Source organism: Oncorhynchus kisutch, linkage group LG4, assembly GCF_002021735.2.
Source record: "Oncorhynchus kisutch isolate 150728-3 linkage group LG4, Okis_V2, whole genome shotgun sequence".
Lineage (NCBI taxonomy): Eukaryota > Metazoa > Chordata > Actinopteri > Salmoniformes > Salmonidae > Oncorhynchus > Oncorhynchus kisutch.
Genome location: NC_034177.2, coordinates 19663129 through 19690839, shown reverse-complemented (window position 1 = coordinate 19690839; position 27711 = coordinate 19663129). Strand labels below are relative to the sequence as shown.

Below are 27711 nucleotides of genomic sequence, written 5' to 3'. Positions count from 1 at the left end.
GTGCATAATGTTGAAGATTATATCAGATGTTTCCCTGTCACTGTATAATCCTGATTTCATATTGGCTTGATTAGTTGTTGCCTTGAACACTCAATTGCTGGAGGAGCAGTCAAAAGCAAACAAGGAGCTTGAGAGATCCGTTAGATATGAGAAAGAGCTGCAAGACACTATCAAGGATCTCAGGTTAACATAAGCACACACACACTTTCCTTTATTGATACAAATAAAAACAGATTAAAACAATGAAGATACAACAGTGACCCTAGCCAATGATTTAAAAAATCTAATGTACATTTATTTAACGAGGCAAGTCAGTTTTAAGAACAGATTCTCATTTTCAATGACGGCTTAGGAACAGTGGGTTAACTGCCTTGTTCAGGGGCAGAACAACTGATTTTTACCTTGTCAGCTCGGGGATTCAATCTCGCAACCTTTCGGTAACAAGTCCAACGCTCCAACGACTAGGCTACCTGCCGCCCCTGATTGTACATGATATAACTCCCTTATATCCCCTCTCTCTCCACTCTAACAGAAAGAAGCTGAGAACCCAAATTGAGTAGAGGGAGTTTGCCCTGAATAGCCTGAGGATGCGTCAGAAGGACCTGGCAGATGTACAGCACCACGTAAAGGCAGACCTTCTGAGGTGCAGACTGGTCTGTGGCCTGGAGAAGGGACCACAGCACTTCACCCCCCACATGGGTGGCCTGAAGGAGGGGTTCTTCAACCTGAGAACCAACCTGCACTTCGTCCTGGAGAAGGAGGCTGGGAGAGATGACCAGAGGAGGCAAGACTGGATGCAGGTATTAGACAAGAGCAAGGAATGGGAGAAAAAGGCATAAAAACTGGTGAGACTCATCCTTTTGTTTTATTGTAAATCGTGTACAATTGATGACCAGTACACATTGATATATTTTGCTCACGGCACTGTTACTCAGACTAAAAATGATCAATATTCAATGTATTGCTACAAGTCTTGTTACGCTCCCTTAGTTGCAGTAGACCGTTCTCATGAAGAAGCACAGCTGAGGTTTCACAAAACACAAGCAACAGAGCATTTATGCATCATTATTACAATATGACTGAGTTGTTGGCTTTATGTTCCTCTTTTCTGCAGGTGGACAGTTTAGATTCTCTGCAGAGTCACCAGCTGCTGGAAGAAGAAGGGGATGAGAGGGAGACAATATAGAGCAGTAGCATGGAGAAGTGGAGCATCACCCTCCCCTCATTCCCCTTCTGCTGTGACGATGCCTCAGAAGAACCTCTCTATGAGACCTGCTTCTCCATATCCCAATGGGTAATCTAATCAGCATCTTGGCATAGATTTAATCATTTAGCCCAGATCTTTTATTTTCACACTCCCCTAAGTCTCCTGGGAGAGTGGATGGAAGGTTCTGGGGTTTTATGCTTTTACATTTTTGACCCATTACAGTCCTGTATGTATTGTTTTGTGTTCTTTTATTCGCAGGTAATATGTAGGCCGGGAGAAAAAGATTGGGCATAGCGCCCATTGTGGGTTGAAGGATTCTGAAGGCATGCAGCATTTACTAACAGTCCAAAAAAGACTGAAGAACCTCCAGTCAGGTAAAAACCAATCATGTAAAGCTATCACAAAGAAAATAGTATGTAGATGTCCATTGACCATCTTTGTAGAAAGGCCCTGAAAAACAATGGAACTTTTTAATTGGACAACATTTCACCAAATTATAAAAGAGACCATTGAGTTAAAAATCGGAATATTTTACTAATTGTAAGGCATCATATCCTGTTGTTGTTTTGCTTTCTGCCTTTGACACAATCAAAGCTTAGAGCCTTCATTATGACAGAAGTAGGCCAGTGTTTCCCCTTTCTTGTTCTGTTTTTTTGTCCGACCAAATTATTTGATTAATAATGTTAGACTAGCTATGAACTCAACTCTTCACTAAATTGTAAGTTATGAAGTTTTGTTTCTCTTAGTTGAATTCCAGAGGAGTATCAAGGGTTTACTTCGGACATCATAGCAACAGCAGCTAAAATATTTCGGATCACTGAATTACTGTACAACTGAGGGAAATCCCAGTACCTGACAATATGAGAATTGTTAAAATAATCAGAATGATTTCATGGCAAATAAATAATTGATTCTAGTCCATTTTTGTTAGTTTGTATTTTCAATAATAAGCTCTCCTTCATAAACCATCAAATGCATGTATGGACAGAAATACTCACAAGGTGGAAAAGATTATTGCTCAATCCACATTTTTTAGAATGTAGATTTCATAAATACCTATGATGGAAAGCTATCAGTTTTCCTCTGATCACGGCCCTACCTATGGCCATTGGTCAATATTAAATGGAGAAGGATATTACTTGTCAATGTATCTATCAATTAACAGAGATACACCTCTAATTGGTCAAAGCAGTTGTCCCTCAGCTCATGTGCATATTCCCTTTGGAGGCTGTTTTACTGCCGGTCGGAGCAGTGGTTGAGACGGATTTAGGAGGCTCTCTTTTGTAGTAAAGTACTTTCATAAAGTGGGAAATCTTCAAAATGGGAACCCGAGACGACGAATACGACTATCTTTTCAAAGGTAAGACGCGCCCCACATGTGTTGTTGTAGTCAAAGTTTACATGTACATGTTTTCGCAGTAACGCTAGTTGAAGTTGAAAGGAGAGGAAGTCTCCCCAGCTAGCTAACGTTCATGTTAGCCAAACTAGCTAGCTGATAGCCAACTATGTAACCTGTTAGCTATCAAATAAGCGGTTATCTGCGGCATAATCGGTAGCTTGCTAAACGTCTCATCACCCTTTTAGTTTACTAGCTAGCTACACTCAGACAATGTGAAGAAAAAGTCACTAAGCTAACTACTTTTCAACGTTTTGTAGATTGTTAGTTTTAATATCATGGAGTTGATAACAAATGGCTAACTAATTAACTAGCTAGCTAATGTAATGTCTGACAATCAGCTGGGATGGTGTTAGCCAAAGCCACTGCTGGCACTGTGTTAACTAGGCTATCCATTACCACCAGCTGACCAAAGATTGCAGACCGTTTCTTGTGCAATGTTAGCTTGGTCACCACTTGTCTGGCATGAATAACAATTATGACTGACGACTTATCTCTGTCTAAGATACAAATAACTTTGCCTAAGTATCAGCACCAATTATCAGACAAGCTACCAGGAGAAACATGCTCAGTAGTTTTGGGCTTCATTTAGACATTGTTGAATCTAAACAAATGTATCCTGTACTAGTCACTGCTGAACCCTGATCTTTTCCACTGTGAGACGGCAGTGCTTATGTTTTTTGTATTTTGTTGCCAGTGGTGCTGATCGGAGACTCTGGTGTGGGGAAGAGTAACCTGCTGTCCCGTTTCACACGGAATGAGTTCAACCTGGAGAGCAAAAGCACCATCGGTGTGGAGTTTGCCACCCGCAGCATCCAGGTGGATGGCAAGACAATAAAGGCCCAGATCTGGGATACAGCTGGACAGGAGCGTTACAGAGCCATCACTTCAGCGTGAGTGGAGGAGGGTGCTCGTCTTCCTGTAACCTGCCCTTTACGGAACCAACGCATTTGGATAGTGTTGAAACCATCCTGAACAAATACTTCTGTGAATCGCACAACCTTTGACCTGCTTGCTCTGTCCCAATCAGGTACTACCGGGGGGCAGTGGGGGCTCTCCTAGTGTATGACATCGCCAAGCATCTCACCTATGAAAATGTGGAGCGCTGGCTGAAGGAGCTCCGGGATCATGCTGATAACAACATCGTTATCATGCTGGTGGGCAACAAGAGTGACCTACGCCACCTCAGGGCAGTGCCCACAGATGAGGCTTGTGCTTTTGCAGGTAAACTGCAACAATACCACTGGAGGAGAGGGCTCACTCTGGGGACAGAGATGGTTAAAAAGCCACCCATGTTTGTCTCAACTCAATATTTTTATTTTTCTCCCTCAGAGAAGAATACGCTATCATTTATTGAAACATCAGCTTTGGATTCCACTAATGTGGAAGAGGCATTCAAGAACATCCTCACAGGTAAACGACAGGAGCCACTATTCAAGACTATTTACATTAGTTGTTTTAAGTCAAATTGTGTGATATCTTTTTAATGAGTAATGGAAACTTTTTTTTTTTTTTGCACAGAAATCCACCGAATCGTATCACAAAAGCAGATAGCTGACAGATCAGCACATGGCGAGTCTCCAGGCAACAATGTAGTGGACATCACTGTCCCCCCCACCACCGATGGGCAAAAAAACAAACTACCGTGCTGTCAAAGCCTGTGACCCTCAATACCACCGTCCCACATCCACTCCTCATTCTCTTCATCTGCTTTTCTCCTGGGTGTTATGCTGTTGCTGTCTCTTCCTCCATGTGTTTTAGAAGTCTCCTAGAAACCTTGACTCTCTAGATAACATTCCTTTTTCACTTTTCTCATGTTTGTCTGTATGCTATCCTCTAACCTCAACTTGTCTTTTACTAAGTGATAGGATTTTTTTTGTGGGGGGGGGGGGGTGTATTCAGGCTCTGATCATGTGACCTAATCCTGTAGAAGGACTGGTGAGGGATCAGATTGTCCTGAGCTTCTGGGTCATATCAAGATAAGCTACAGCTTGTGTCAATTGACATCAAAGGTTGAAATATTTAGCATTTTGTCTAACCCCTTTCTTAAAACCTTAACCTGTTACAAAAAGTACATTTTGACAAGCTGTATCCCTTTTAGATAAAACAAGCTTCTGGTTGCTGTCCTTAGAGTCCCTGTCTTGAGTGTGGCATGAAAGGAGCAATAACAGGGATGTGGGTAGTGAACAAAGTTTGGCTGATCTGATGCATTTCAGAAAATTGTGCGTTTTTATTTTTTGTTAAGCCTGTGGTTCACAGATACACCAAAGTGTGGCTGAAATCAATTTAAATCTGAAACGATCTAATCTAAAAGATAAACTTGCAGAGAGGCACATTGGTGAAGATTGGATTTACCAATGGTTTCATGTGCTTTGTTTCACTGTTAGCTGCAGCCACTGTGTTCTCTGTCATTAGATTATACTATGACCTGATCCAGTAGTCAGACTACAATTGAAAGCAAACGTGAATATGAAGGTTGTCCTGCCGATCACTTCAATGCAACTCGCCATGTAAACTGATTCTGAATGACTAACATCTTTAAATCCCAACACTTCGCTTGGTTTGTTTGGGTGGGGGGGTTCTAATAAAACACTGCAATATCTAGGGTGGAGGATGCTCTCATTGCTTCTCTCTAGTCAAACCATGAAGGTGTCAAATTGAGTTGACAGTGGAATTTATGAAAAGGTTGCCTTTGTATGATTGGCTATAATGCCTTATCTCCCCTTTCTAGTAGAATTGCCTTTTTGGAGTGTGGTTACGTATGTAATTTTGTCACATCCAACTTCTAAATCAAATGAATCGGTTCATCTGCCTTTTCATCAAGGAACACTGAAATGGAAATAAACCAAATTCATGTCATGTTGGCAGACATTTTCTTTGAACAAAAATAACTCAAGTCTTGTAATTAAGTGCTGAAAATGTCCTGCATAGTTTCTAATGGTGTATGTATAGCATACCATTGAAAGCTTGATACAGAAATGCATGTTTACATATCTCCTACCAGTAGGAGGACCAATATCATCTCAAAGACAACTTTATAGAGCAATTTGAGACTTATTTACAGATTTTGAATAATTGAATGCACGGATGCCAAAAAAAAGTGCACTGAAATGTAATGGTAGCCTTATGCAACGTTGAATACTTTACTTATACTGTATATGCTCACCAGAAGTGTTCATTAGATATTGTGCAACTTTGATAAAATGTCAGAAATTTTATTTTTGTACGATATGCCTGATTAGCTTTATATTAATTAATTTCAGTTAATCATTCCAAATAGTTTTTTTCCCCATGATTTATGCACATGAACGATACCCCACATCCAACTACTCTCATACAAGACATACTGAATTCCAGCAGGTCTTTTAAAGGTGTTAGTTTCATTAAATCCACTATGTAAAAACGTCGCTTTTTGTTCGTGGTGAATTCAACGTGGGTTGGTCTACATTGTCATACAAAATATATGCTTGCGTCTGGTGTTAATATATATTTGACTAAATAAAGGTCTCTTCCATATGGAACAAAAAAAACTGTACATTAAACTGTTTTATTTCACATACAAATGGGTGAGATATTTTTCTATATGTTACATTTTGTAGCCTATCAATCGCGAGCAGAAAACAAGCCAAATTGGCGAGGAAGGTAACTAAGGGTGCGTTCGTAAATTCGCTCTGGCTATCTACGCCGATTTTAGAGCGTTCGTCTGCGTGACAGAGCGCTGAATAACTGATGAATTTACGAACGTTCAACACCAGTTGAATAATTGTTTTATTTAACCTTTAACGAGGCAGAATATGGCCGGTGTCAGTAAACGTAGGCAAAAAAAAGCGTAATTAAATTGTTGCCAGTAGCACAGTTACAGTCACTAACGCTCTAGATCACATGAAAACACCCTAACCAGCTCTGCTAGGGGGAGTAAAAACTTTTTATTTTACCTTTATTTAACCAGGTAGGCTAGTTGAGAACAAGTTCTAATTTGCAACTGCGACCTGGCCAAGATAAAGCATAGCAATTCGACCCATACAACAGAGTTACACATGGAGTAAACAAAACAGTCAATAATTACAGCGGAACAAAAAAACAATGTCTATGTACAGTGAGTGCAAACGAGGTAAGATAAGGGAGTTAAGGCAATAAATAGGCCATGGTGGCGAAGTAATTACAATATAGCAATTGAAACACTGGAATGGTAGATGTGCAGAAGATGGATGTGCAAGTAGAGATACTGGGGTGCAAAGGAGCAAGATAAATACATTCTTTATGGGGAATTGTCAGAGAGGTGTTCTTTCATGTGTCTGGAAGTAGCTTGCAAGTTAGCCAGTTAGCTTGGGTGCTTGACCGCCGTTGAGGTCAGGACGCTCGGATCAACCCCACTCCTCAGGCCTGAGCGTCCAGTGCGAGCTCTGAATTTCCGAACCGACAATCTGACAACACTGAACGCACAGAGCGCTCTCTGGCACTCCAAAGTTTATTTACAAACGCACCCTGTATTGTTGAGCGGAAACGCCGTCGGTGGAGGGTTTCCACAGCCTTAAAGTCAAAATTGGCAATATTTTCAAAATCCAGAACTAGAATATGCTTAATTTAAGGTTAGGATTAGGCATACATTTAGCAGTGGTTAAGGTTAGGTTTAAAATCTGATTTTAAGAAAATAAATTGTAGAATAGGCGGGGTTTATGACTTTGTGGCTGTGTGACGACCGTGAGAAGGCTACCAAAGAAAATGCTATTGTTGTCGTTTGTCAGCAAGACGATAACTGGCAAAGATACTTAGCTAGCCGAAAGGAATTATCAATGAGTATTTTATATATTGACAACGTCACATATTACATGTTAAAATGAAAAAAGGAGGAATGCTGTGAGTAATACTTTTTTTCTATCGTCTCGATCGGCTGGCTAACATAAATAGCTAACTGGCTAGCTAACATGATAAAGCTAGCCGAATAACGTTAGACAATTTTCATAGTAACGTTAAGGCATTAGCTTAAATCAACGATACTGATGTGAACACACGCAATCATAATCGTCATTTTCCATGTAGCAAGCAGTATGGTATCTAGTGTGGTCTATATTGCGCTAGCAAGCTACTGTAGCAAGTTAAACAGCTGGTTGACCAAATGATCCAGATGTGTCCTGTCGGGGGTTTGTGTCTGTATTTCAGTGTTGTCGGGATTCGACACCAAGCATTATGTACCTAGCTCGATTTGCTTGTAGTAACCACTAATTGATTTATCAAATCAGGATTATTATTCCTGATATTTACAAAAAATGGATTGCTATTTGTTAGACTTGAATACTCCAACTCTAATTTGGTCATGTCAGTGCATTTCTTAGTAGGGAAGACTCATCCCATACAGACAGCGTGCCTATTTGGGTGAGGATAGCTACAGTGCATTTGAAAAGTATTCAGACCCCTTGACTTTTTCCACATTACAGCCTTACTCTAAAATTGAGAAAATACTGTACACACAATACTCCATAATGACAAAGAAAAAACAGGTTTAGAAATGTTTGCTAATGTATTAAATTAAATAACTGATCACTTGAATGAATGAAGCACTTTTGGCAGCGATTACAGTCCAGCGTCTTCTTGGTTATGACATTACAAGCTTGGCACACCTGTATTTGGGGAGTTTCTCCCATTCTTCTCTGCAGATCCTCTTGAGCTCTGTCTGGTTGGATGGGGAGTGTCGCTTCACTGCTATTTTTAGGTCTCTAGGGAGATGTTCGATTGGGTTCTCATCCAGGCTCTGGCTTGGCCACTCAAGGACATTCAGAGGCTTGTCCTGTTTCTCATGGTCTGAGAGTCCTTTAGGTGCCTTTTGGCAAACTCCAAGCGGGCTGTTATGTGCCTTTTACTGAGGAGTGGCTTCTGTCTGGCCACTCTACCATAAAGGACTGATTGGTGGAGTGCTGGAAGGTTCTGGAAGGTTCTCCCATCTCCACAGAGGAACTCTGGAGCTCTTTCAGAGTGACCATTGGGTTCTTGGTCACCTCCCTGACCAAGGCCCTTCTCCCCCAATTGCTCATTTTGGCCAGGCAGCCAGCTCTAGGAAGAGTCTTGGTGGTTCCAAACTTCTTCCGTTAAAGAATGATGGAGGCCACTGTGTTCTTGGGGACCATGGACACTGCAGACACTTATTTTGGTACTCTTCCCCAGATTTGACAATTCCTTTGACCTTATGGCTTGGTTTTTGCTCTGACGTGCACTCTCAACTGTGCAAACTTATATTGACAGGTGTGTGCCTTCCCAAATCATGTCCAATCAATTGAATTTACCACAGGTGGACTCCAATCAAGTTGTAGAAACAGCTAAAGGATGATCAATGGAAACAGGATGCACCTGAGCTCAATTTTGAGTCTCATAGCAAAGGTTCTTAATACTTATGTAAATAAATTATTTCTGTTTTTTATTTTTAATACATTTGCGAACATTTTTGCTTTGTCATTATGTGTTATTGTGTGTAGATTGATGAGTAAATTTGTTTTATTTAATCCATTTTAGAATAAGTCTGTAACGTAACAAAATGTGAAAAAAGTGGAAGAGGTCTGAATACTTTCTGAATGCACTGCATGATGACAGCTGTTTATCACTCTCTTGTGCCCTGCTGCTCATGCAGAGGTTACCCTTTAGAAGTAGCTGTGTTGTGTTTTGGCAAATTGGCTCAACTGAATTTTCAGACAAGAAGATCATTATTTTCCCCCCTATATTAAAAAAAAAATTATCACTGTTTTGAAAAATGTTTAGATTCTATTTCATGTTGGCATCATTTAGGCCTCATACAGCTCAGTGTTCTAATGTTGGTCAAAGAAAATTATTATTATACACTACCGTTCAAAAGTTTTAGAACACCTACTCATTCAAGGCTTTTTCTTTATTTTTACTATTTTCTACATTGTAGAATAATAGTGAAGACATCACCACTATGAAATAACACATATGGAATCATGTAGTAACCAAAAAAGTTTTAAACATATCAAAATATATTTTATATTTGAGGTTCTTCAAAGTAGACACCCTTTGCTTTGATGACAGCTTTGCACACTCTTGGCATTCTCTCAACCAGCTTCATGAGGTAGTCACCTGGAATGCATTTCAAATAATAGGTGTCTCTTGTTAAAAGTTAATTTGTGGAATTTCTTGTGTTGTGACAAGGTTAACATGGTATACACAAGATTGCCCTATTTGGCAAAATAACAAGTCTGTATTATGACAAGAACAGCTCAAGTAATCAAAGAGAAACTACTTACGACATGAAGGTCAGTCAATACGGAAAATTTGAAGAACTTTGAAAGTTTAGTCTAGTGCAGTCGCAAAAACCATCAAGCTCTATGTTGAGACTGGTTCTCATGAGGACCACCACAGGAAAGGATGACTCAGACTTACCTGTGCTGCAAAGGATAAGTTCATTAGAGTTACCAGCCTCAGAAATTGCAGCCCAAATAAATGCTTCACAGAGTTCAAGTAACAGACACATTGCAACATCAACTGTTCAGAGGACACTGTGTGAATCAGGCCTTCATGGTAGAATTGCTGCAAAGAAACCACTACTAAATGACACCAATAAGAAGAAGAGACTTGCTTGGGCCAAGAAACACGAGCGATGGACATTTGTTCTTTGATCTGGAGTCCAAATTTTGAGATTTTTGGTTCCAACCGCCATGTCTTTGTGAGACGCTGTGTGGATGAATGGACGATCTCCACATGTGTATTTCCCACTGTAAAGCATGAAGGAGGAAAGCATGTTATGGTGTTGGGGGTGTCACGCCCTGACCTTAGAGAGACGTTTTATTTCTCTATTTGGTTAGGTCAGGGTGTGATTTCGGGTGGGCATTCTATGTTGTTTGTTTCTATGTTTTGGCGGGGTATGGTTCTCAATCAGGGACAGCTGTCTATCGTTGTCTCTGATTGGGAATCACACTTAGGCAGCCTTTTTTCCTTTTGGTAGTTGCGGGTAGTTCATTTTCATTGTATTATTGTTTTGTTGGCGACATTTGCAAATAAAGAAAAATGTACGCTCACCTTGGTCCATTCAATCCTGGCAGGGGTGCTTTACTGGTGACACTGTCTGTGATTTATTTACAATTCAAAGCACACTTAACCAGCATGGCTACCACAGCATTTAAAAAATATATATATTTCACCTTTATTTAATTAGGCAAGTCAGTTAAGAACATTAAGAACAAACTCTTATTTTCAATGACGGCCTAGGAACAGTGGGTTAACTACCTTGTTCAGGGGCAGAACGACCAATTTTTTTTTTTACCTTGTCAGCTCAGGGATTCAATCTTGCAACCTTTTGGTTACTAGTCCAACACTCTAACCACTAGGCTACCTTCCGCCCCATCTGGTTTGGGCTTAGTGGGACTATCATTTGTTTTTCAACAGGACAATGATTCAACACACCTCCAGGCTGTGTAAGGTATATTTGACCAAGAAGGAGAGTGATGGAGTGCTGCATCAGATGACCTGGCCTCCACAATCTCCCGACCTCAACCAAATTGTGATGGTTTGGGATGAGTCGGACCGCAGAGTTATAGGAAAAGCAGGCAACAGGTGCTCAGTATATGTGGGAACTCTTTCAAGACTGTTGGAAAGCATTCCAGGTGAAGCTGGTCGAGATAATTGCATGCGTGTGCAAAGCAGTCATCAAGGCAAAGGGTGCCTATTTGAAGAATCTCAAATATAAAACATATTTTGATTTGTTTAACACTTCTTTTGGTTACTACATGATTCCATAAGTGTTATTTCATAGTGGTGATGTCTTCAATAATTATTCTACAATGTATAAAATAGTAAAAATAAAGAAAAACCCTTGAATGAGTAGGTGTTCTGAAACTTTGGAATGGTAGTGTATATATTATAACTCTCACTGTTAGTCTCATAATAAGTTCTGTAAAGTAACCTGTAGTGTATTGTATGGTGAATGAAGTCCTAACTCCATCCTATCGCTCTTCAGTCGTTGGGCCTAACTGCTCTGACCTGAGGGAGCTGAGTCTGCTCCCCCATAATCCCTTTGACCCCTGACTTTTGACCCCTGGACGGTGTAACCATGACGACGGGGGATTGTTGCCACCTCCCGGGCTCCCTGTGCGACTGCACTGGCAACACTGGCCTGTCCAAAAGCGTGGAGGAGTCGGATAACTGCAGAGCGCAGTATGTCACCCAGGTCACAGCCAAAGATGGGCGGCTGCTCTCCACCGTCATCAAACCTTTGAGCACACAGAGGTACTATGACTGAAAACTCCTGAACACATTCTTACTTTCAGAATGAAGCATTTATGAAATATTCAGGATTTTCCAACAGGCTTTTATAGTAGTAATCCTAGTTATATCTGGAACCCGTGACAGTGTATGCGAGTATGTGTCAGAGTGTGGGTGTTACCAGAAAGATAATGTCTCGCTCTCACAGTTGTCTTCGGTATGTATGAGAATTAGCTTAGCTGCTAAGACTGTGACATGTTAGCCCAAGTGGCATCCGGCAAGCTGTAGTAAGTAAACCCAGTCAGAGTACCCTGTTCAGGACCACTCTCTTCCTGTTTCCTCCAGCGATGGGCCAATTTGCCGGATCTGCCACGAGGGGGCCAACGGCGAGGGGCTTCTGTCCCCCTGCAACTGCACAGGGACTCTGGGCACGGTGCACAAGAGCTGCCTGGAGAAGTGGCTCTCCTCCTCCAACACCAGCTACTGTGAGCTGTGCCACACAGAGTTCACCATTGAGCGCAGGCCCAAGCCCCTCACAGAGGTAACAAAGGTCAATGCCTTTAGATTGTCTGTTTTCCTCTGCCTGCCTCTGTGTGTGTGGTTGTGCTTATGTTATGTCAAAACACATGAGCATGATTCACTTTTTTTTCTCTTTCTGCTTGCGTAGATTCCTCAATGCAAAAATTGTGTTTGTAGGTAGCTGCAATACTTATAGAATATAGAATTTCTGGCCTTGCTCATGGGTCACCAACATGTAGATCTGTTGACTTAGTTGTGTATTACTCATGCATATTACATCCTGAATATGTCAACAGAAATGTAGTTTGGGAGGGTTAGGGATTATTTGTTATTTTTTTGTTATGTGCCATCATGTGTTTATGTAATGAATGATGAAGAAACCCAGGAAGTTTAACCCTTGATCTACTAATGGGTATCTCAATAAACCAAATCCTGAAGAAGAAGAAAAGCAGAGTCCTCCAGTGTCCCCTGTTTTGGCTATAGTGCATGTGCATACTCAGTGCTCATGTAGGCTCAGTACACATTTCTCTTTCTTCTCTGTCCTTGCTTCTCTTTCCACAGTGGCTGCGGGACCCGGGCCCTCGTAACGAGAAGCGCACATTGTTCTGTGACATGGTGTGCTTCCTATTAATCACGCCCCTGGCAGCCATCTCTGGCTGGCTGTGTCTGAGGGGAGCCCAAGATCACCTGCACTTCAACAGCAGACTGGAGGCCTTGGGCCTCATCGCCCTCACCATCGCCCTTTTCACAATCTACGTCCTCTGGACTCTGGTGAGTAGGCACAGATCTAGGATCAGCTGCCCTCCCCAAATCCTAACCTTAACTTTGTTTATAGCTTGGATGAACACCAATATTCTCTAGTCTATCCTCTTCTCTACCCTTCTCTCCTGCAGGTATCATTCCGCTACCACTGTCAGCTCTACTCTGAGTGGAGACGAACCCATCAGAAAGTACGCCTCCTCCTTCCCGACGCAAAGGGGCGGCATTCTAACCAGCATTCCTTGCTCTCCACCAAGCTGCTGAAAAAAACAGCAGACGAGACTATAGTATGAGGTCAAAGGTGGGAAGATTTGAAGTTGATGTTCTTTGGGTGCTGGAGGTTCTCAATGAAAAAGCACGTCTCCAACCAGAGCCCAAGCTCTTTTTCTATTTAAATCCTTTTTACCTATGTGTGTCATCATCGTCAGCACTTCTTTTTTATTTTGTCGTCTGAGCCTCTGATGGTGTTTTTTTTTGTGATCTGGTAAAGAAACCAGTATTTTAGAGACCAGTGATTACCGTGCAGTATGGTGTTTCTGAAGGTTTGGAAAAGGGCAGTTGATTGGATGGGTCTCCGCTGTGCGCTGCAAAGGGACAACATAGGATACATTGGACAGATGCTCAGTGGAGATGGCTGCTGAAGCTTTAAGACCAAACCCTCTAGTGTTTAAGTGGACAATTCCCACTTTCTTCTCCCTAATTTCCTTCACAGCCGTCTCTAAAAGTGTAGCATGGATCGTTGACGCTGATCTACGGCGATCCATCCAGCGGTTGGTTCCCTAACCACTGAGTGTAGAAGTAAGAAGCTTAAAGCTTTCATTCCTGTTTACCAGCCAAAGGCTATTAGACTGGGGGGATTATAGATGCTTATGACATTGCTACGCAAGCCAGTTGACTCCCTTCAATTCAGCTCCATCTGTTTTCCTCCTTGGTGTGAGCAGGAATTTTGTTCATAAAGATGGAGATTGTGCAATAAAACACTGGACACGGTTTCCTCTCACAGTACGTGATGAGACTGCTACCAACATGCACAGTTTTGCATGCATGTATACTGTTCATTTTTTTTGTACGAGAGATTGGTTGAGCTCCCATTAATCTGGTGTTACTAGTTAGTATGTTGAACTGGGTTTCCTCCCTAGAGTATAGAGCTCTCTCATTCTATTAGCACCACATAGAGTGAGCTGATCTAGGTAGGTAGGTCTACACGCCACTGATGAGAGAAAAAATAACTTTATGGAAATGTATATTCCACCAACATGAAGTTCAAACTTTTTGTGGTTGACGGAAAGTAAGTCTTACCTTTCCAGGACAATGTTAGAGTAGCGCAGGTCAAGATCACTCTTCAATAGCTAGTACATTGCTCTCCTACGACGATAGACCAATGAAATGCTTTTAAATATTATGTGTTTTTTTGTGTAGTCATAACATTTGCTAGTAATCACATGCAGCAAGAGCATAGATTGGTTAATTGATGTTACTTCATGTTTTGTAGCAGTTGCATTCCCTTTCTGATATGCAGGCGACCAGACTGATGTCTCGTCTACAGATTGACAGTAGGACCTAGTGTGTGGAGCAAGACCAGTGTAGGCACTGTTCTCACCCATCTACCACAGCTTTAAAATGCATGAGTTTACCTCTGGACAAGAGAGATATGCAAAAACACAGATTTATAGGGCTGGCCATGTTACTATCACCTGTTTGGATCTTTTCATGAATATACAGTTGAAGTCAGAAGTTTACATACACTTAGGTTGGAGTCATTAAAACTCGTTTTTTTTTTCAACCACTCCACAAATTTCTTGTTAACAACCTATAGTTTTGGCAAGTCATTTAGGACATCTACTTTGTGCATGACACAAGGAATTTTTCCAACAATTGTTTACAGACAGATTTTTTCACATATAATTCACTGTATCACAATTCCAGTGGGTCAGAGGTTTACATACATTAAGTTGACTGTGCATTTAAACAGCTTGGAAAATTCCAGAAAATTATGTCATGGCTTTAGAAGCTTCTGACAGGCTAATTGACATCATTTGAGTCAATTGGAGGTGTACCTGTGGATGTATTTCAAGGCCTACCTTCAAACTCAGTGCCTCTTTACTTGGGAAAATCAAAAGAAATCAGCCAAGACCTCAGAAAAAAAATTCTAGACCTCCACAAGTCTGGTTCATTCTTGGGAGCAATTTCCAAACGCCTGAAGGTACCACGTTCATCTGTACAAACAAAAGTACAACACCATGGGACCACGCAGCCGTCATTCCGGTCAGGAAATAGGCGCGTTCTGTCTCCTAGAGATTAACGTACTTTGGTGCGAAAAGTGCAAATCAATCCTAGAACAGCAGCAAATGACCTTGTGAAGATGCTGGAGGAAACAGGTACAGAAGTATCTATGTCCACAGTAAAACTAGTCCTATATCGACATAACCTGAAAGGTCGCTCAGCAAGGAAGAAGTCACTGCTCCAAAACCGCCATAAAAAAGCCAGACTACGGTTTGCAACTGCACATGGGAACAAAGATCGTACTCTTTGGAGAAATGTCCTCTGGTCTGATGAAACAAAAATAGAACTGTTTGGTCATAATGACCATCGTTATGTTTAGAGGAAAAAGGGGAAGGCTTGCAAGCCGAAGAACACCATCCCAACCGTGAAGCACGGGGGTGCAGCATCATGTTGTGGGGGTTCTTTGCTGCAGGAGGAACAGGTGCACTTCACAAAATAGATGGCATCATGAGGATGGAAAATTATGTGGATATATTGAAGCAACATCGCAAGACATTAATCAGGAAGTTATAGCTTGGTCTTCCAAATGGACAATGACCAGAAGCATACTTCCAAAGTTGTGGCAAAATGGTTTAAGGACAACAAAGTCAAGGTATTGGAGTGGCCATCACAAAGCCCTGACCTCAAGCCTGTAGAAATTTCTGGGGCAGAATTGAAAAAGTGTGAGCTAGCAAGGAGGCCTACAAACCTGACTCAATTACACTAGCTCTGTCAGGAGGAATGGGCCAAAATTCACCCAACTTATTGTGGGAAGCTTGTAGAAGGCTACTCAAAATGCTTGACCCTAGTTAAACAATTTAAAGGCAATGCTACCAAATACTAATTGAGTGAATGTGACCTTCTGACCCACTGGGAATGTGATTAAATAAATAAAAGCTGAATAAATCATTCTCTGTATTATTTTGACATTTCACTTTCTTAGAATAAAGGGGTGAACCTAACTGACCTAAGACAGGGATTTTTTACTCAAATTAAATGTCAGGAATTGTGAAAAACTGAGTTTAAATGTATTTGGCTAAGGTGTATGTAAACTTCCGACTTCAACTGTGTGTGGGTGTTTGGTTTGAGTTCCTCTTTGTTCAGTTTATATATTTTACTTTCTTCCTTGTACACTGTATGGTCGCTTCAGACCCCCTTTGTTTTAGCCCAACTTAATTTCTGCATATTTCTGTATATATATATTGTTAATCATAGTGTTGTCCATGGTTGAACGTAAAAGTATTGACCCTGAATGTTAACTGGCCTGAATAGGAGAGAGACTGAATGCAAATAGCCTCAGTAGAAAGCTCAAATTATGTTCCACAGAAGCCAAAAACCTAGGCCTAGATTTGACGCTAATTTATTTCTATGATAGTAGTATTTGTTATAATCCCCTCATAGCAATCATACTCCTGTGTATTGCTTATTTTGTAGGTGCAGGTTCAACTCTTCCAGTACCTGTAGGCTTCATGCATAGGTTTGACTGAGGGTTTATCACCTGAAGGGCTTTGCAGTGGGACAGCTAAGCTGTATAAGTGTTATGCAGCTGTGACAATCCTGGTTATGAGAGTGGCTTTCTGAAATCAGTTTCAACCTGAAAAAGTGTGATCTCCAGTCACAGTAAACGAAATAGGAAAGTCATCCTCTAAACTTGAACAGCATAGACAGACAGTCAGCCAAGCTCAGTGGTGTCCTGTTGGGAGACCCCTTTTTTTAAATAAAGTACCTTCCACTTTTTGTTGTTGTTGTAAAGTGTTGATTTGACCTCCTAAAGGAATCCTCTTGTCTGGAAAATCTATTTGTTGTTAAATAATAATACTAGAGCTTAGTTGGAGGTTATTTTCCTGTATGTCAATGTGTGTTGTGGAGTGGAACAGCTTTCAGGATCTTTCAGCATGGAGAGAGTTCTTATCTACATTGTCAGTGATGGGCCACTGCCCTGTCTCATGCTGTCTCTGATTGGTGCTTTTGCCTCTACCTGACATGTTTGGAGCTATGGAGACTTTTCAAAGTAGGGTGTAGTTACAGCAAGTGTGCAATTTGATAACTTTACAATGCAATGCTTACCTATAACCGTAACAATACATAATGAAATCAGAAATATAATGTAGAAGCTAGTGCATATGAAGGATCATAGCAGTTTGCTCACTTGTGCAGTCTGAGAGGGCCACGATAGGATGTTTTCTTTTGCTAAGTGAGTCTGTGAGTTGCCAACAATATGCAACACTGCTCCCTTTGAAGGCAGCTCAGAGACATACTTGCCACATTACTCCAGCTTTTATATAACCGTTAACTCAAACAGGTCATTTTCTCCAAAGATGCATGTATTCTTGTTTTATATATCAAATGGCACTTTCACAAAACTATCATGGAAATCAATACAGTTTGGTTGTTTCTATAGTCTTCTAACACCGACTTTGAAAGGGATTTAAAAGCATTACTGATATAGTACAATTTTTCAATTTCTGGTGTTTGGATATTGCTCCTCAGATGTTGTTTTTGATTTGAAGACGCAACAAAGATTCCTGGGCATTCTCATGCTTGTATGTAGAAGGAGCAACATACCAGATTTATAGACTTGTTTTTGTTTGATAATGTTTTAATCTCTTAAGTTTGCCACTGTTTTTAACATGCTGATGTGTATCAGTTGTCATTTTTGTTCAATTATTCATTAAGCACAGGGTTTTTAATCACTCTTAGAGATGGAATCCGCAGAAGCTGAGGAGAGTCGCACAGCATGGTTAAACAAGTTATGCTCTTCTATCGCAGGTGCAATGATGTCTGTTGGGGAAAAAACAGTGTTCGTTTTTTGTTGTTGTAATATCGCAAACGGACGTGGCAGTTCCACCATTAACGATTCCAGCTTTAACTATAATGTTTATGTTGTGCAGTGGAAAAAGAAAGATGTCTAAACCCAAAATATGTTGGTGCTTGCAATCAGCCAAGAAAGTGTGCAAAGAAAATAATAAATGAAGCCACAGTATGGATAAACATCAATCACTCCTTTTGTTTTCTTAATTATGCAGACTCTTGCATGTACTACACTGGCCCCTTATTGAATGTTCGTTCAGACTTTACGGTTGTCTGTATCACTTAACATGTTCGGTCAAAAATCTATTTTTTACTAAATGTTGCTTGGCCTTAATAATAGTAGTTTTCAGTCACTCACCTTTCAACAAGAGGGGAGTGGTCCCATCAACACAAGGTAATGTATTAAATGTCAAAATGTCTCATGTTAATTTACTGGTTACATTGTCAATTTATAAAACCCATCATCTCCATCTAAGATTAGGCTTGTTTCTAAATCCACTTAAAATAGCCCACCAAATATGAGAGGGTCATGTCATGCGATAATTATTTTCCACCACTGGCCTATATTTCTCTCTTGGCTACACCAAACTAAACAACCAATGGGAGGGGGACATATTGAATGTAACAGTTCCTGGACCTAAAGAATGTCTCACTCACACCCAATGACTGGTAGATAGACCTATATGAGGCTTAGAATAAACACTGGTGAAATATTTTCCATATGCTGATTCAGGACCACATTTTGCACCACTAGGCTAGCTCTCATGGGGTGTGGTGCTGTCCTGGGTCAGAGGAACAGGGCTGGGCATGGAAGAGCAAGAACAATCTTTCTAGACCCCCTGCCTCTACCACAGCAAGCCCCCATAACCTCCAAACAGGTACACAGGAGACATCTCACATATTCTACCCACATACATCTACGGTTGAACAATTTAAATTCCAATACTGTGTAGTGCACTGAGAAATTATATATGATATGTTAATAATGAATGAATTACTTACGTATTACTGTGTTTAAAGGAGTTTATTGAAAAGTCTTACAGTGCTTATGGAAAATAAAACAATGAAAAGGTGAGCCAAATATATTTGAATAAATACACAATAAGGTTAATTCTGGGCATGATAACTGCCTGGATGAAAAGTAAGAGCCACTTAAAAGACAAATGTATACATATACCAATGTCATAATAGTGCCTTATTCATATGCAACTGTGAGTGGCTATATACACAGCACCATCTATTGGTCATTGTTCAAATATACTAGTCTAGCACACTATAGCAGGGTTTCCCAAACTCAGTCATGGTGCCCCCCCTCCCCTGGGTGCACGTTTTGGTTTTGCCAAAAGCTTGATGATGAGTTAGTTATTTCAATCAGCTGTGTCGTCCTAGGGCAAAAAAGTCAACGTGCACCCAGGGGGGACCTCAGGACCGAGTTTGGGAAACCCTGCTCTATAGCACTTCAAGTACAGGTGTATGATCTTAATTTGATCACTCTTTTGTTGCTGAGAATTTTCCTGCACCGCAGGAAATGCAGATGAACTTTGTGATTTACATAAATTCACTGAAAACCCACACTAACACACGGTTGTATTAACAGTATTGCACTTTTCATGTAGCCTACTTCAGACCAGATTATAGACTAAACATTATTTTGCTATGACAATATAAGTCAAATTAAGATCCTACACCTGTATAGCTCAATTCATTTAAAATAAAACTGCCCTGTTCCTACAATGCAGGAACCTCAATATTGACTCCATGAATGACTGACAAAGTGACAGAAAGGCTTTTTAAAGTTTCCCTTCATGGCAGAAGAGCACATGTAATAAAAAGGATGTTTTGTATACAGACAGGGAGGGGAACGCAGGGCGTCGTCACATATGGGAACAAAGACAGAATGGGCGGTACAGGATAACACAGAGTGATGGTGGAAGTGGAGTGGGGTTGGGTGAAGGGGGTCACAGGAGTTGTAAGGGTCACAGGCTTTGACAGCACGGTAGTTTGTTTTTTTGCCCATCGGTGGTGGGGGGGACACTGATGTCCACTACATTGTTGCCTGGAGACTCGTCATGTGCTGATCTGTCAGCTATCTGCTTTTGTGATACGATTCGGTGGATTTCTGTAGGAAAAGGAAGAGACAGTTACTGAAAAGAAAATGTGCCAATAATACATAATTTATAGACCAGCTAGTTTCCAGTATTGTGAGGTGTGTCGTGGATCCCTCTTCTTACCTGTGAGGATGTTCTTGAATGCCTCTTCCACATTAGTGGAATCCAAAGCTGATGTTTCAATAAATGATAGCGTATTCTTCTCTGAGGGAGAAAAAGAGAAAAGATTGAAATGAGACAAACATGGGTGAATATTTAACCATCTCTGTCCCCAGAGTTAGCTTGTTGCAGTGGTTGTTGTTTACCTGCAAAGGCACGAGCCTCGTCTGTGGGCACTGCCCTGAGGTGGCGCAGGTCACTCTTGTTGCCCACCAGCATGATAACGATGTTGTTATCAGCATGATCCCGGAGCTCCTTCAGCCAGCGCTCCACATTTTCATAGGTGAGATGCTTGGCGATGTCATACACTAGGAGAGCCCCCACTGCCCCCCGGTAGTACCTGATTGGGACAGAGCAATCAGGTCAAAGGTTGTGCGATTTACAGAAGCATTTTTTCAGGATGGTTTCAACACTATCCAAATGTGTTGGTTCCGTAAACGGCAGGTTACAGGAAGACGAGCACCCTCCTCGACTCACGCTGAAGTGATGGCTCTGTAACGCTCCTGTCCAGCTGTATCCCAGATCTGGGCCTTTATTGTCTTGCCATCCACCTGGATGCTGCGGGTGGCAAACTCCACACCGATGGTGCTTTTGCTCTCCAGGTTGAACTCATTCCGTGTGAAACGGGACAGCAGGTTACTCTTCCCCACACCAGAGTCACCAATTAGCACCACTGGCAACAAAACACACAGACAACATTAGCACTGCAATGACAGGCTGCCATTGTATGTGCAGTTCAGTACAGTCAAAAATATGAGATCACATATAGTACAGTCAAAAATATGAGATCACATATAGTACAGTCAAAAATATGAGATCACATATAGTACAGTCAAAAATATGAGATCACATATAGTACAGTAAACCAATTACAGCTATACCAAGTGGATTACTTATCATAACCTGAGGTTTGCATGTCTTGACTTTTTTTGAAGCTTTGGAAAGACAATATTTTCATTGATTGACTACTGCTGAAGACTGAGACAACAGGGCAGCAGGGTAGCCTAGTGGTTAGAGCGTTGGACTAGTAACCGGAAGGTTGCAAGTTCAAATCCCTGAGCTGACAAGGTACAAATCTGTCGTTCTGCCCCTGAACAGGCAGTTAACCCACTGTTCCTAGGCCGTCATTGAAAATAAGAATTTATCCTTAACTGACTTGCCTAGTTAAATAAAGAAAAATTAAAAACAGAAAAACACTCAGAAATAAAGTGGTTATATGAGTACAAAGTGCTGCTCTGCCTCTTCAGAAGGGGAAAAGGATTTGAACTTTGTCCTTCTGGAGTCATGGTGCAGGAAGCTGAGAACCTGCTCCTGCTGGGAATCCTGAGATGATACTTTTCAGAGGGCTTCCCTTCCTATCATCTCCTTCAGTCATTCTCCCTTGGAAATCCTCTTTGTTCTCACACTGCCCCTTTTTCACATTTTCTGTTATGTGTCATTTGGAATGTATTTTATAGACTGCTGTACACTAAACTAGATTGGGTAATGGGTGAGGTGTGCTTCTGTGGGATTGATTTGAAACACAACATCTAACAGTAGCTCATCAGTAGGGTTATAAATTGGTATCTGTAAGATTTTGACAAATGTGTTTTCTTGTGCTATATTGAGTGGAATCAATTATGGAATGGTCAGAGCGTCAGACTATCAAGAGGGTGACCCACTGGGAACTTCCTTCCTGCTCATTATCCCATCCTTATTTGATACAATTAGGACAGTATTTTATGAACATGTTCAGCTACTATTGATCATAAAGCACGTCACATTATAATGTAAACAACTGTTTATGATTGAGTATGTATATTAGCTAATTCTGTATGAGTATTAGGTCTACCTATGAATCATAGCAGGCTAATTGTAGGCTACAACTAATTTAAAATCATTTCAGATCTGACCCTTTGGTACACTTGTTTGAAGGATCCTCCTAGCTATATTAATTGTATAAAACCCGACATGTTGCTGGCTATAAACCAGGACCTTTGAGGATTATGGTATTGGTGTTATAAAGCAACCTAAGAAAACCTCTGTTGTTAGCTAAATTAGAGCTGGGCATTGCTCAACACAATGCGACAAACCCCTTAAACTCAGCATTATATTTAGCAAGTCACCAGATCAGATGGAGGCTATCAATTCCTAATCTAGCTGGACATTCTAAAGTGATCTGTTAGAATAAAATACATTGTGTACATTGTGGGAGCTTCACAAGGTAACTTCATAATTGACAGAATGAGACACAAATCATATTTGTTGTAGCTACCACCAAGAGGCAGCTGGCTACAGCTAGATGGATAGTTATTTTACCTTTGAACAAGAAATCGTATTCATCATCTCTGTTGCCCATGTCTTAAAAACAGTCCAATTCCAATTTAATTGCGATATATTCTTGGTCTAGCGTTTCTAAAGTTAGTTGCAGTGTTTTCTCTATAACCCAATGTGTGAGACAATGCGCTGTTTTTTCAGTCCCAAACTGACCGCAGGAAAACGGAATCTTCCTGACTCTGCAGAAGGGGAGGAGTTCACTGGCGCCCATGTAAACTGTATTTTATTAGGGATCCCCATTAGCAAATGCCTACTCTTCCTGGGGTCCAAACGCATCAAGACACTTACATTACACATATTATAAAACAGTACATTATATAACATCACTACACTACTACATATCAACAACACAAAATGCATGATACCACCATACAACAATACCACAATGTACGTGGGTAGAGTTCGTGTGCTAGCCGTGCCTCTTCAAAGTCCACGCTGGTCCATAAGGTGTATTTTTATTGTTTTTTTAAATCTGATTCTACTGCTTGCATCAGTTACCTGATGTGGAATATAGTTCCATGTAGTCATGGCTCTATGTAGTACAATGCACCTCCCATAGTCTGTTCTGAATTTGGGGATTTCGAAGAGACCTCTGGTGGCATTTTTTTATTTTTTTTATCCGTTATTTTACCAGGTAAATTGACTGAGAACACGTTCTCGATTACAGCAACGATTTGGAGAATAGTTACAGAGGAGAGGAGGGGGATGAAAGAGCCAATTGTAAACTGGGGATTATTAGGTGACCGTGATGGTTTGAGGGCCAGATTGGGAATTTATGCATGTTTTGTGGGGTATACATGGGTGTCCGAGCTGTGTGCTAGTAGTTTAAACAGACAGCTCGGTGCATTCAGGATGTCAACACTTCTTACAAAAACACGTAAGGATTAAGTCAATCTCTCCTCCACTTTGAGCCAGGAGAGATTGACATGCATATAGTGGAGAGTTAATAAAGCTGCATACAAACATGGTCTCTTTTTTGTTTTCTTGAGTAAAGGCAGCTCCAAAATGCAGGTGTTTCAACCTAACCCAGTGCTTTCTGTGGTGGGGCAAGCCAGCAGAAAATAGGAGCATTGCGCCGCGATTGGCTCAGTGTTCTGTCACTCATGGGGACACTGTGTCACAGGTCAAGTGTAAATCCTTAGTAAGAGTAGACATCAAACATTTAAGCCCTTCGGGTCCTGCCATAGAGTTACATTAGAAGAGCCCTTCGAAGAAGGCTCAAGGTCATTGGCCACAAATAAAATGGCGTCAAATCGCGTTATATGTACAGTAGTACAATTATAGATAAAACGTATCGGTGCTCATCGGCTATTGGACTTTAACATTACACAACAAGTTGGAAACTGCAAATTCAACAATGAGTGGTTTGGAAGGAATCAGTGGCTAACTGCAAGCATTGCAAAGCAACCACTAGCCTGCTATTCAGAGGAGTGGCTGTGTGCTTGCAGAGAATGCTTTGATGACAAAATTTGCCGACAAAGGACCGCCGCACCACCTTCCTGTTTAAGTGAGCACAGCACAAGGTGAGTCCAAAAATGTCTTGTAACGTTATGCTGCTGCATAAATGATGTAATATGCAAGGGAGATATGTACAGTGGGAAGAAGTATATGAAGCCTTTAGAATTACCTGGATTTCTGCATAAATTGGTCATAAAATGTTATCTGATCTTCCTCTAAATCACAACAGTAGACAAATATAGTCTATATGCTTAAACTAATAACACACAAACAATTATAATTGTTCATGTCTTTATTGAATATACTGTGTAAACAGTCACAGTGCAGATTGGGAAAAGTATTTGAACCCTTGGATTTAATAACACGTTGACCCTCCTTTGGCAGCAATAACCTCAACCAAACTTTTTCTGTTGTTGCGGATCAGACTGCACAACGGTCAGGAGGAATTTTGGACCATTCCTCTTTACAAAACTGTTTCAGTTCCACAATATTCTTGGGCTGTTTCGTGTGAACCGCTCTCTTGAGGTCATGCCACAGCATCTCAATTGGGTTGAGGTAAGGACTGACTGGACCACTCCAGAAGGCATATTTTCTTCTGTTCAAGCCATTCTGTTGTTGATTTACTTCTGTCTTTTGGGTTGTTGTCCTGCTGCATCAACTAACTTTGTTGAGCTTTAATTGGCATACAGATAGCCTTATGTTCTCCTGCTAAATGTCTTGATAAACTTGGGAATTAATTTTTCTGTCGATGATAGCAAGCTGTCCAGGCCCTGAGGCAGCAAAGCAGACCCAAACCATGATGCTCCCTCCATCATAGTTTACAGTTGGAATGAGGTTTGGATGTTGGTGTGCTGTGCCTTTTTTTTTTCACACATAGTGTGTGTGGTGTGTTCCTTCCAAACAACACAACTTTAGTTTCATCTGTCCACAGAATATTTTGGAACATCCAGGTACTCTTTTGCCAACTTCAGATGTGTAGCAATGTTTTTTTTGGACAGCAGTGGCTTCTTCCATGGTGTCCTCCCATGAACACCATTCTTGTTAAGTGTTTTACGTATTGTAGACTCGTCAACAGAGATGTTAGCATGTTCCAGAGATTTCTGTAGGTTTAGCTGACACTCTAGGATTGTTCTTAACCTCATTGAGCATTCTGCGCTGTGCTCTTGCAGTCATCTTTGCAAGACGGCCACTCCTAGGGAGAGAAGCAACAAGTGCTGAAATTTCTCCATTTATAGACAATTTGTCTTACCGTGGACTGATTTTTAGAGATACTTTTGTAACCCTTTCCAGCTTTATGCAAGGCAACAATTCTTAATCTTAGGTCTTCTGAGATCTCTTTTGTTCAAGGAGGCATGGTTCACATCAGGCAATGATTCTTGTGAATAGCAAACTCAAGTGTTTTTTATGGGGCAGGGCAGCTCTAACCAAAATCTCCAATCTCGTCTCATTGATTCGACTCCAGGTTAGTTGACTCCTGACTCCAATTAGCTTTTGGAGAAGTCATTAGAATATGGGTACACATACTTTAAACATTCAGTGTAGGTTGGAAACAGTATGTATTCAATATAGACAAGAAAAATACAATAATTGGTGTGTTATTAGTTTAAGCACACTGTGTTTGTCTATTGTTGTGACTTTTATGTCAAATTTATGCAGAAATCTAGGTAATTCCAAAGGGTTCACATACTGGTTCTTGCCACTGTATACTGTAGCTAAGAAAGTAATGCTAAGTCTATGCTGTGTAGCAAGCTGTTAGTAGCACATGTGCCTCACCCTAATAATTTGGTCTATTTTCACCAACGCGGTATTGTAAACACATTGTTCGTGGCCGGTGTGTGCTTGTTTGCAGACTTTTTTTGTACAGCTTTGACAATGCTACTGATAGTAGTGATGGCACTTGGCTTGCATGTGCAAATTCAGCACACACAACATTCTATAATAGAATTGTGTTATCTGACGTGTCAAATTAAAAGCCTATTTAACGCATCAAAGTGTTATTTGACGTGTATCTTTTTTGACACGCAAAGACCCAAACTATGTTCAATGTGCCTCACCCTAATAATTTGGTCTATTTTCACCTCTTAATTTTGCCTACTGTTCTAACTTGGTGGTGCACATGTAGCCTATAACCTGTTTTAGAGAAATGTAATCATTGAATATTGTAAGAGCTTTCATTGTCTAAATTCTGTCGCTGTACATTTCAAAAGTGCTGAACATATAGTTATATTGACTATGTCCGTCGTCACTCACTCATTAATGTCTTAGTCGAAATTACGGATTGCCTCTTATCCGCTTGTCGTCCCCTTATGCCATATTTGTACATCTCAATTGTCAGTAGAAACCACATTTGTTTAAGCAAGTCAGTCATACTAGTTATGTTTTTTTTAAGGCAGTAAATGAGTCTGAATGAACTATTTCACTGCCAGACAAGGCTCCGCTGATAGCCAGGTGGAGCAGTGGTAAGGTGTTGGGACAGCATTATGTAGGCGCTAACAGTTTGTGGGCACCGGTTATCACCGTTATAGTTCAATTAATGTATTGTTTAGTGTTGTGACTTTTCTTCCATGCAGATGTACATGCTAAAATCACTACTGCATGCAGATGTGTATATATAGACTTGTTTTTCTATTGTATTATTGACTGTATGTTTGTTTTACTCCATGTGTAACTCTGTGTTGTTGTATGTGTCAAACTGCTTTGCTTTATCTTGGCCAGGTCGCAATTGTAAATGAGAACTTGTTCTCAACTACCTGGTAAAATAAAAAAATCTCATTAATGTTAGCTCTCTGTGTACATTTAAGGGCCAGCAGTGCTGCCCTGTTCTGAACCAATTGTAATTTTCCTAGACCCTCTTTGTGGCACCTGGCCACTAGACTGAACAGTAATCCAGGTGCGACAAAACTAGGGCCTGTAGGAGCTGCCTTGTTGATAGTGTTGAGAGTAGTGCTTTATTATGGACAGACTTTTACCCATTTTAGCTACTGTTGAATCAACATGCATTTGACCATGACAGTTTACAATCCAGGGTTACTCCAAGCAGATTAGTCTACTCAACATGCTCAATTTCCACAGTATTCATTACAAGTTTTAGTTGAGGTTTAGGGTTTAGTGAATGATTTGTCCCATATACAATGCTTTTAGTTTTTGTAATATTTAAACTGACAGAAAAACCTGTCAGTTTACCACTTTTCCAAGGTTAGAGTAGTAACATGTTCAACTACTTAAGACATTGGCTCTAATCTAGGTTATACCTTTTAGATGTCGAGCAAATGAACAGCAACAAAAAAATGTTATTTCACTTCTCAAACTCCAAACCCCGGCCTGGTCTGTTTCAAACGCGTTCTCGGAAGATGAACCCATCAAAGTTGAAGAGATTATAGAGTCTATCAAACATCTAAAGAACAATAAATCACCAGATGTTGATGGAATTACATCAGAATTTTACAAATTATTTTCTGAACAAGTAGCTCCCTTCCTATTTGAAGTATTTTTAGAGAGTATTAAAAACAATG

The 27711-nt window shown here is 40.7% G+C and overlaps 3 protein-coding genes across 4 annotated transcripts; 2 read left to right on the top strand and 1 right to left on the bottom strand.

Moving 5' to 3' along the window:
• Positions 1 to 1859: 1859 nt before the first annotated feature.
• Positions 1860 to 5463, top strand: LOC109889208 (ras-related protein Rab-11B-like). Its single transcript, XM_020480461.2, has 5 exons — positions 1860 to 2567; positions 3301 to 3496; positions 3634 to 3827; positions 3936 to 4016; positions 4125 to 5463. Exons 1-5 carry the CDS (start codon positions 2528 to 2530, stop codon positions 4265 to 4267), a joined length of 654 nt encoding a protein of 217 aa, XP_020336050.1. The 5' UTR covers positions 1860 to 2527; the 3' UTR covers positions 4268 to 5463.
• Positions 5464 to 7106: 1643 nt separating this feature from the next.
• On the top strand, positions 7107 to 18344 carry LOC109889207 (E3 ubiquitin-protein ligase MARCH2-like). 2 transcript variants are annotated; one of them, XM_020480460.2, is made up of 5 exons: positions 7107 to 7460; positions 11563 to 11831; positions 12153 to 12348; positions 12888 to 13097; positions 13220 to 18344. In XM_020480460.2, the coding sequence occupies exons 2-5, from the start codon at positions 11656 to 11658 to the stop codon at positions 13376 to 13378; spliced, it is 741 nt and encodes a 246-aa protein (XP_020336049.1). In that variant the 5' UTR covers positions 7107 to 7460; positions 11563 to 11655; the 3' UTR covers positions 13379 to 18344. The 2 variants fall into 2 exon arrangements, with proteins under 2 accessions (XP_020336049.1, XP_020336048.1); XM_020480459.2 differs by having other exon boundaries at positions 12153 to 12357.
• An 819-nt stretch (positions 18345 to 19163) lies between these two features.
• On the bottom strand, positions 19164 to 22919 carry LOC109889206 (ras-related protein Rab-11B-like). Its single transcript, XM_020480458.2, has 5 exons — positions 22724 to 22919; positions 20903 to 21098; positions 20572 to 20765; positions 20390 to 20470; positions 19164 to 20277 (listed from the first exon to the last, which is right to left on the bottom strand). Exons 1-5 carry the CDS (start codon positions 22761 to 22763, stop codon positions 20135 to 20137), a joined length of 654 nt encoding a protein of 217 aa, XP_020336047.1. The 5' UTR covers positions 22764 to 22919; the 3' UTR covers positions 19164 to 20134.
• Positions 22920 to 27711: the final 4792 nt, after the last annotated feature.

Excerpts from the sequence above, each read along its gene's own strand:
- LOC109889208 (XM_020480461.2), top strand. The coding sequence starts at position 2,528 with ATGGGAACCCGAGACGACGAATACGACTATCTTTTCAAAG. Across the intron at positions 3,497-3,633 it reads TACAGAGCCATCACTTCAGC|GTACTACCGGGGGGCAGTGG; the intron begins GTGAGTGGAGGA and ends TGTCCCAATCAG. Across the intron at positions 3,828-3,935 it reads TGAGGCTTGTGCTTTTGCAG|AGAAGAATACGCTATCATTT; the intron begins GTAAACTGCAAC and ends TTTCTCCCTCAG.
- LOC109889207 (XM_020480459.2), top strand. The coding sequence starts at position 11,656 with ATGACGACGGGGGATTGTTGCCACCTCCCGGGCTCCCTGTGCGACTGC. Across the intron at positions 12,358-12,887 it reads CCCTCACAGAGGTAACAAAG|TGGCTGCGGGACCCGGGCCC; the intron begins GTCAATGCCTTT and ends CTCTTTCCACAG. Across the intron at positions 13,098-13,219 it reads TCTACGTCCTCTGGACTCTG|GTATCATTCCGCTACCACTG; the intron begins GTGAGTAGGCAC and ends TCTCTCCTGCAG.
- LOC109889206 (XM_020480458.2), bottom strand. The coding sequence starts at position 22,763 with ATGGGCAACAGAGATGATGAATACGATTTCTTGTTCAAAG. Across the intron at positions 21,099-22,723 it reads ATACGATTTCTTGTTCAAAG|TGGTGCTAATTGGTGACTCT; the intron begins GTAAAATAACTA and ends TTTTGTTGCCAG. Across the intron at positions 20,471-20,571 it reads CGAGGCTCGTGCCTTTGCAG|AGAAGAATACGCTATCATTT; the intron begins GTAAACAACAAC and ends TTTCTCCCTCAG.